Genomic DNA, 9517 nt, shown 5'->3' with positions numbered 1-9517 from the left:
ACCATTTTTCCCCCATGAGTGCTCCAGCCCCAGAGCACCCATGGAGTCGGCACCTATGCTGGCAGCAGAGTGGGGACTAGGGGGTTAGAGCTGGGGGCCTGGATTCCATCCCCAGATCTGGGAGGGAAGTGGGGACTAATGGGTTAGAGCAGGGGAGGGTGGAAGTTAGGACTCCTGGCTTCTAGTTCCCTCGCTGGGCAGGTCACTGGCCATGGCTATGCCTTGGTTTCCCCTCTGCCGGCTTGTGGTGGTGTCATTTCACATGAGCAAAAGTCTCGGCCACCCTCCCATAACGGCAAGGTCTGGAGAAGGGTAAACGCTGTTCTTATTATGCTGCAAACCCCTTGTTCAGCACGACTAGCTCATCATTCTAGTGGTATCGGCACCATCTTGCTGCCAGTGCACTGATGTTATCTATGGCTTCCTCTCTGCTTGTTGGCATAGCTGTTTCACTCATTTCCTCCGTCCTGTTTTCAATCAGAGCTGATGAAACCTTCCCCCCATGGTGCCCATGCTGGGACCCAAAGACCTCGTGATACCAGCTGATAGAGGGATCCCATGGGTTCACCAAAGAAGCTCACATGAGGTATCTAGTGAATGCCTGTGTCGTGCTGGTCATTGTAATCTTTGCAACACATGTGTATGGAAAATATGAAGAGAGTCATGTAGCTCTGCTGAAAATTATGTTCTCTGAGTCACATACCCATGGCAGCAGGGAAGAAGGAGATGCTTATCTCACTCTGGCTGATCATTCATACACGGAGTCTTGTATCGTTCACACTGAATGCCAATTGGCGGTCTGAGCAAATCCGTGGATGACACAGGATGGAGGGAAAAAACAAAAGCCACTGGTGGGTGAAGCAGTGAACTTTGGGGACTACAGCTGGGGTACAGATGAACCCCCCCGAGGCATTCCCTCAGTCTGTCGGGACAAGCTGCCGACAGCTGAGACACTGGATCAAATCTGAATCGGTCCCTGATAGAGCTAAGAAAATATCCCATCTTGAGTTAAATGGTCTAGATTTTAAAGGCCTTGATTTGGTGACCTGGAAATCAGATCTCCTGGGAGGGGTCTAAGGTGTCCTCCCCATCTCCTTAAGGAGGTGTCTTGCTTAGGGTCGTAGAACTGGAAAGGGTTACCTGGGTCGTGGAGTCCACCTCCTTGCTGTTGGATGCAGCCCCATCTCAGAATTCCATTCATAAACCTATCAAGTGCCGTCTTCACATTGGCTAGGTCATTTGCCCCCTCAGTGCTGCTATTGGAGGCTGTCCCAGAACCTCCCTCCTCTGGTGGTCACAAGCCTTCATTGTCCACTACCTTCACTAGCTCTTCGGCCTCCCTGGTGATTCGCCGCAGCTCTATTCATAGAAAGAAATAACACCACCTCTTGGCTTTCACGTTAGGCTCCCTTTAATTCTCCTCTCATGAGGCTGGCTCTCCAGTCCCGGGATCATCCCAGGAGCCATTCTCTGCACCTGCTCCAGCTGGAATTCCTCTTTCTCCAGCCAAAGCTGGACTCGGCCTTCCAGATGAGGTTCTGCCACCGCCTTCTACATCCTACATCTTAAAGACCTCATACAACTTGGAGGTTGCCCATCTAGAAGCAAAGAATGAAAGAGGAACTAAAGGGTGGAGATAGGTGGGTGGGTCATTCCCCCATCAAGCACACAAGAACTCAGTCAACATGGTGTTATGGAAAGTAGCTCTTGTCAAACAAACCTGATTTAAATCATTGATGAGAACTTTGGTGAGATCACAAGTGTGGTTGGTAAAGGTCACTGCGTAGATGTAACAGACACAGGCTTTGGTGAGGCATTTGACCTAGTACAGCTTATCACACCAATGGAGCGCATGGTAGTGGACTAAGGAATAGCTGATTGATAGATTGTTGTCACATAGTTCTCACTGGGGAATCATCATCAGTGAAAGGAGGTGTTTCCAGTGAAGTCCCCTGACGCCACTCAACGGTGTCAACAATGGTCTGGAAGTCACTATGAAATCACTGTTGACAAAATGTACAGAGGACACAAAGAGTGGAGGACTGAACAATGGCGATGAGGCTAGGGCAGTTCTACGGAGGGAGACGGATGGTCAAGTGGGCCCATCCAAACAAAGAGGTGAGCTGATTATGATGTATAAGAGAAAATACTGGCTACCGAAGTCCTCGTTAATCAAGTGGAGAAAGGCAACATGAGCACTAATAGCTGGAAGTTGAATCTGGACACATTCAAATTAGAAATAAGGCACAGATTTCTAACTGGGAGGGTGATTAACCAGTGGGACAAACTCCTAGGGGAAGTGATAGATTCTCCATCTCTTGATGTCTTCAAAAGCAGCCTGGATGGAGGATAAGCCCATCAATGGCTATCAGCTAGGATGGGCAGAGATGGTGTTGCTAGCCTCTGTTTGCCAGAAGCTGGGAATGGGCGACGGGATGGATCACGTGATGATTCCTTGTTCTGTTCATTCCCTCTGGGGGATCTGGCATTGGCCACCATCGGAAGACAGGACACTGGGCTAGATGGACCTTTGGTCTGACCCAATATGGCTGTTCTTATGTTCTTATTAGTGTCAAGGTAGGTGAGGTAATATCTTTTATTGGACCATCTCTACTCCAGCTCCATGCAAGCTTGAAAGCTTGTCTCATCCACCAGCAGAAGTTGGTCCAATATGAGATATTGCCTCACCTGCCTTGTCGCTCTACTATTCTGGGACCAACACAGCTGCAACACCACTGCAAATATTACACTACGGAGTCGGTGTTGCTCCAGGGAGGTATCTGAGTGCATTCAATAGTATTCCTGGATCTTAGCACAGGTTTCTTCAGTAGTACTGTACTATAACGAGGTATTACCAGATGATACTCCAGGGAAGTATCTTTCTGCATTTAATACTATTTCCATACTACAGTACTATCGTCTTCAGTAGCACTATGAGATCCTGAGGTGAAGCTGCTCCAGGGATACATCTCTATGCAACGTGCTGTCCTTGAGTATTATCAGATTATACTCTGGGGGAGCAGCTCCCTGTGTTATACACTTGGGTACCATCAGATGATGTTCCAGAAAAATATGTCTCTATGTCTCAATGTCTCTATTGCAGCCCCCCTGCCAGCCCCCAGCCTCTCTGACCTTCCTAGCTGTGAGATGGTGTGTTCACCCCCCCCCCCCAGGACAGACATTGGGGATAAGGGGCAGAGAACCCAGGTGTTTGGGCCCCACTCTTAGCCCAGCAGCAACTCTTGATGAGACCAGGAGTGCCATGGATGGGGGTGATCAGGATGGGATCCTGGTGACGAGCGAGGAGGGTGGAGTGGAGAGCTCAGGCTGAGCAGTGGATCAGGATGGGACCCTGACGGCAGGTTAGTTGGGTGCTGTTGGGGGGAGTGCAGGCCGGGGATGTTATTTGGGATGGATTCTAGCAGCAGGGAGGGGGAGGGCAATGACTAAGCAGGGAGGCTGTGGCGATTGGGCAAAAGGAAGTCCAGACGGGTCATGGCCACGTTAGAACCCAGCTAGACACTCACTGTCATGTGGTCACTACAGCAGCAGGAGGCACGGACACACACACACACACACACAGAGCAGGGCTCGTCCTGTCCAGCAGGGGGCAGCAGGGAAAACACCCATTCTCCCTCTCTCTATCGCTAAAACTCTGCAGGCCACGGTTTTCTTCTAGCTCTGGGAGGGGAGTAGGGACTAGTGGTTAGAGCAGAGGGGCTGAGACCCAGGACTCCTGGATTCCAATCTGATTCTGAGGCATCCCACACTTCAATGCAGGGGCTGACCTTGGTGATCTCTCAAGGTCCTTCCCAGCCCTACATGCGGGGCCGAGTTGTCCTCAACCTACCCAAGCAAACCAGGGTGAGGGAAGTCAGTGAATGCTATGGGAAGTGGCAGAGACGAGTCAGTGCTTGCCGTCAGTGCTGGCCCTGGGACAGAACTAGGGGGTGCTGTGCTGCTGGGAGTCGGGTGGGAGGCTCAGTAGGGAGCGCTTTCCCCTCGAAATTAGCATCGGCACCTGGGGATGCCATGGTGCAGGGAGCAGGCAGGTGACTCAGCACCCTGGGGGCCTCTTTTCCAGCCTCAGCACTGCAATCGCATAACAAAACAGGAAGCCAGGACTCCTGGGTTTTATCCCCAGCTCTGGGAGGGGAGGAAAAGGGGCGAAGTGGGTTAGAGCTGGGGTCCAGGACACCTGCGTTCTACTGCCGGTTCTGGGAGGGGAGTGGGTCTAGTGAGTTACAGCAAGGGGGGCTGGGAGCCAGGACTCCTGGGTTCTCTCCCCAGCTCAGGGCGTGGTGAAGATTTTAAGGATTAGATCAGGCCAGCAGGAAGCCGGGGTTTTCTTTCAGCTCCAGTCTCAGCACGCCTGGCAGGGGAGTTGACAAAGGAACAGACATTCCCTGAAGCACCCAACCCGGGCTGAGGATGGAGGCGTGCGTAGGTGGAATAGCCAGGTGTGGAGTCTCATTCTGAAACATTGGTGGGCCCTACATTCTACGGGCAGGCCAGGGAATCTCCCGCCGGCCCCGCTGGAGCATGTTAGCTAGCGCTTCTCGGTTCCCGAAAGAAGGAGTCTCAGCTGAATAGTTACAGATGCAAATGTTACAGGGTGGCCTTATTACAAGACGCCTCCCTTCTGTTTTCATCTCTGTGCAACACAATCAGGGGTTGCCGAGTGCTCCAAACAGCAGCAGGAAACACCCCTGGTGAATGTAGGTGAGTCCTGCTCATTAGTATTAATAATAATGAATAATAATAATATTAATATCAGGAGGAGGGGTGGGGTGGGGGACTAGGAAAACAATCTCTTATTTTTGAAATACCATGTTGGCAGAGAGGCCTGGGATCTCTGAGAGAAACCACTTTAATGGGATCATTTCCCATGAGCTGGGGGCGGGGCAGGGCTGGGCTAGCAGGGGCTGCGGGTCGGGAGTGAGGGGCACCGGCAGGGCTGTGGGGGTGCAGGGCTGGGCTAGCAGGGGCTGCGGGTCGGGAGTGAGGGGCAGAGGCGTGTGGAAGCTCTCAGAGCCCTCCAGGTTTTCTCTCACACAGGGCTCTGGGGACCTTATCAGCCCCCAGCACCCATCCTGCGCTGTCATCTTTTCCCGGTGGGTGTCGGGAGTGGGGCGGGGATGGGAGAAATGACAGAGTCTCCAGAAGCCGCTTCTTCCAGCCCTGGGTGCTCCGAGGTGTGTCCCCACCCAACCCTTCCCTCCCTGGGAGCCTACGGGAGTGGCTGGGGGGATCCTGCCAACCCGCCTGGCTGCTCCTCTGCCCAGCCCTGTGCTCTGGGGCCCCATTACTCAGCGACTACAGTCCAGACGTGCCGAGCTTCCAGCCAGCCCCCACCCGGCCATGGAGGGACTGGGCTAGGAGAGGACAGGACACGCCCGCCTGGATTGGAGGCCTCTCAGTGGGGTACGTTCGGTCGGGAGTGAGGGGCACCGGCAGCTGGGTTAGCAGGGGCTGTGGGTCGGGAGTGAGGGGCATTGGCAGGGCGGGGAGCAGAGCTGGGCTAGCAGGGGGCTGTGGGCTGGGAGTGAGGGCAATGGCAGAGTTCGGGGGGAGCACAGGGCTGGGATAGAAGGGGTCTGCATGTCAGGATTAAGGGGTACTGACAGAGCTGTGGGTTTCTTCTTCTTTCTTCTTCTTTCTTTCTTTTCTTTTTTTCTTTCTTCTTCTTTCTTTCTTCCTTTTCTTCTTTCTTTCTTTCTTTCTTCTTTTCTCTTTCTTTCTTTCTAATACACTTTCTGTTTCTAATCTATCTCCCCATACGAACCTCCTGTGTTCTTCCATCTATCCATCGGTCTATCCCCATAAACACCTGTATCTCTTTCTTGTCATCCATCCATCCCCGTACCCTCTATCTATCTAATCTAGCTATCTATCCCCATACATCCTTCTCTATCTAATCTAATCTATCTATCTATCTATCTATCTATCTATCACTAGATGCCACTCTCTCCATCTCTGTTGTATCTCAGCCCTTCTAACCTCATCTCCTCCCTCTCCAACAGGGAAATCTGTCCTGGCCCCGTGCCCGATGCCACCATGAACAGCTGCCTGCACACATCCAGCAACGTCACCCTCCTGACGTCCTCGGTCTCCAGCGTGACCGGAATCGTTTTCCTCCTCCTGGCCGCTCTGATCGGGCTGCCGGGCAACCTGTTTGTGGTGTGGAGCATCCTGTGGAAGATGAAGCCCAGCTGCCGCTCAGTCACCTGCCTGCTGGTCCTCAACCTGGCCATGGCCGACGGGGCCGTCCTCCTGCTCACGCCCTTCTTCATCCTCTTCCTCACTTTCAAGACCTGGTTCTTCGGCCTTGCCATCTGCAAAGGCGTCTACTATCTTTGTTGCGTCAACATGTACGCCAGCATCTTCATCATTACACTCATGAGCGTGGACCGGTGCTTGGCCGTCAGCCGGCCCTACCTCTCCCAAGCCATCCGCAAGAAGCGCCTGGTGGTCAAGATCTTGGCCGCCCTCTGGGCAGCAGCTGTCTTGTTGGCTGTCCCGGCCTTTGTGTACCGGCAGCTGCTGTCAGACCCATCCGGGCGGTGGCTGATCTGCGAGCCGTGCCATGCCACACCGGGACAGGCTGTCTTCCACTTCACCATGGAGACGGTGGTGGCCTTTGTGGTGCCCTTTGCAGTCATTGTGGGCTGCTACTCCGCCATCTTGGTGCGACTGCGGGGGCGGCGGTGGCACCGCCACGGAGCACGGACAGGGAAGCTCATAGCCGCCTTGGTGCTCTGCTTTGCTGCCCTCTGGGTGCCCTACCACGTGGTCAACGTGCTGCAGGTTGCCTCCAATGTGGCCTCAGGGAGGGTGGCGGAGAGCCTGGGCCATGCGTGGAAGGCTGGCCGGGCGGGGGCCACTGCCCTGGCCTTCCTCAGCAGCAGCATTAATCCTGTCCTCTACGTCTTCGCCGCCGGGGACCTGATCAAGACCTCAGGGGCCAAGTTCATCGCTCAGTTCTTCGAGGGGGCCTCCGGGGAGGTGCACAAGAAGTCGCCCTCCCAGAGGGACCTAGACAAGGACACAGTAGCAGGGGAAGGCATGGAGATAGGGCAGCTGCAGGCATGGGGGGAAGGGGTCAAGCAGGACGGGGCCATAGGGCAGTTGACACCCCCTGGACAGGATCCACACCAAGCTGCAGCCCCTTAGCCCGCTCTTATGCAGTCCTACTTGTTCACTACCCTTGCGGGTGCTTTCCCTTTAAGGGTGAAGTTTCTCTCTGCTGGACATGGTTTCTCATAGACACTTTCCCTTTAAGAGCAGGTCCTCATGGACCTCCCCTTTAATTTGCTCTTAAAGGAGAGTTTCTTGCTGCCAGACATTTCTCACTACTGGATACTGATCTTCATGGACACTTCCCTTTTAATTTGCTTTTAAAGGGAAGTTGTGCCAAACATTTCTCACTGCCAGATTCTGGCCCTCATAGATGCTTCCCCTTTAATTTGCTCTTAAAGGGGAATTTCTTACTGCCAAACACTGCTGCCTTACGTTCTTGTGCCCCTCCTGTGTCATGGGACATGCCCTTCGCAGGCACAGTTTAACCCTGCCAGACTCCATCCAGCATGGAGACTTTCCCTTTAAGAGTGGAATTTCTCACTGCCAGACTCTGATCCTCAGGGAGATGTCCCCTTTAAGGACACCGTTTCTCACTGCCAGAGTCCAAATTTCAGGGTCACTTCCCCTTTAAGGGGCATTTAAAGGGGAATGTCTTTGTGCTGGACTCCCATTCCCATGTTGTATTAATGGGAGCAAACTGCTGCCTCTTTGTGGTGAAATGTGCACATTGCGAGTCCAGGTCATAGACTAGAAAGACATAGGAACTGCCCTGCTCCCAGACTGGCCCCATGGCCCTGCCGGGTATGGCCCAGGGCACATGCCGCTGTCCCTTGCCCCATGGACTCATGTGGTTACCACCTGTAGGTGCCGTGAATACAGGGGGCCAGGCCAGCTACTCACCTGATGTAATACAAAGGTTGTTATATGGGTACCGCTACCCAGTCAATGTTCCTGGGTTCTATCCCTAGCTCTTGGAGGGGAGTGGTGTCTAGTGGTTAGAGCAGTGGTAGCTGAGAGCCAGGACTCCTGGGTTCTATCCCTAGCTCTGGGAGGGGAGTGGACATTGAAGTTAGAACATTGAGGGCTGGGCATCAGGACTCCTGGGTTCCATTCCTGGCTCTGCCACTGATCTGCTATGAGTCCTTAGGCAATAAACTTCCTCTCTCTCTGCCTCAGTTTCTCCTCCCATCCCTTGTCTATTTAGTTTGTAAATAAGGCAGGAGTTGGCTGTCATTCTGAGTCTGTGCAACGCAGGACACAAGGGAGGACCCCACCCCGATCTCAGTCAGGGTATGTGCAGCCCCAGGCACAATCTGGGCCCTGATCTCTGTGGGGATCTCTGCAACACCTGCCACAACAGGAGGGCCTGATCTGACCCAGATTTGTGCTGATAGTACTAAAAATATCATCCTTTGAATTCATGGACCGATACCATCTTGTCTCTGAACCGCAGGACAACAAGATCTTTGCTCAGACAACACCCACATGAGGTGATAGGTTGAGGGTTACATACCATCAAACTCATTCTTTGGTCAGTAGATCTATAAATAAATCGATCATTGGTGTGTTAAGAGCCCATGTTTATGTTACATAGAACTAATTGTAATAAACCACTTCATAGGTGTTGAAAATTCATCTGACACCCAGAGTTCCTGTTCAACTTCAGGAAGTCATGAAAAGCTTTCAGACTCTTATTAGTTGGGTTGGGTCAATTAAAGGTGGATTTGATCCCTGCCTCTGGGAGAGGAGTGGGGTCTAGTGGTTGGGTGCGGAGGGCTGGAAGCCAGGACTCCTGGGTTCTATTGTGGCTCAGGGAGAAGGGTCTAGTGGTTAGAGTGGGGAGGGAGGGCCGGGAACCAGGACTCCTGGGTTCTACAGTGGCTCAGGGAGAGGGGTCTAGTGGTTAGAGTGGGGAGGGAGGGCCGGGAACCAGGACTCCTGGGTTCAATTGTGACTCAGGGAGTGGGTCTAGTGGTTAGAGTGGGGAGGGAGGGCTGGGAACCAGGACTACTGGGTTCTGTTGTGGCTCAGGGAGTGGGGTCTAGTGGTTAGAGCGGGGGGGCTGGGAACCAGGACTCCTGGGGTCAATTGTGGCTCAGGGAGTGGGATCTAGTGGTTAGAGCGGGGAGGGGGGCTCAGTAGGGGGCTCTCCCCCCACAGTCAGTGCTGAGCCCCGTGTGGTGCTAGGGGGCACTGTGCTGTGGAGCGGGGACTCAGTAGGGGGTGCTCTGCCCCCACAGTCAGTGCTGAGCCCTCTGCGGTGCTAGGGGGCACTGTGCTGTGGGGAGGGGGGGCTCAGTAGGGGGCTCTCCCCCCACAGTTGTTGCAGGTTGTGTGACTCAACCCAAGGCGTGATCATCATGTGGGAAACTGTTCTCCAGCATCAGGGAGGGTGTCACTTCACCCACCGATCCAGTCCAGGGCTCCGGGGAGGTGT

At 53.7% G+C, this 9517-nt stretch overlaps 1 protein-coding gene across 4 annotated transcripts; it reads left to right on the top strand.

The window, feature by feature from the left end:
• Positions 1-179: 179 nt before the first annotated feature.
• LTB4R2 (leukotriene B4 receptor 2) lies at positions 180-8896 on the top strand. 4 transcript variants are annotated; one of them, XM_043495965.1, is made up of 4 exons: positions 180-586; positions 1431-2118; positions 4356-4722; positions 6024-8896. In XM_043495965.1, the coding sequence occupies exon 4, from the start codon at positions 6058-6060 to the stop codon at positions 7171-7173; it is 1116 nt and encodes a 371-aa protein (XP_043351900.1). In that variant the 5' UTR covers positions 180-586; positions 1431-2118; positions 4356-4722; positions 6024-6057; the 3' UTR covers positions 7174-8896. The 4 variants fall into 4 exon arrangements, with proteins under 4 accessions (XP_043351900.1, XP_043351899.1, XP_038225556.2 ...); XM_043495964.1 differs by lacking the exon at positions 1431-2118; XM_038369628.2 differs by lacking the exons at positions 180-586; positions 1431-2118; positions 4356-4722 and adding an exon at positions 5013-5419.
• The last annotated feature ends 621 nt before the right edge of the window (positions 8897-9517 follow it).

The sequence above is a fragment of the Dermochelys coriacea genome, chromosome 13 (genome assembly GCF_009764565.3).
Source record: "Dermochelys coriacea isolate rDerCor1 chromosome 13, rDerCor1.pri.v4, whole genome shotgun sequence".
Taxonomy (NCBI): domain Eukaryota; kingdom Metazoa; phylum Chordata; order Testudines; family Dermochelyidae; genus Dermochelys; species Dermochelys coriacea.
The sequence above is the reverse complement of the archived record's forward strand: the minus strand, read 5'-3'. Positions and strand labels throughout refer to the sequence as shown.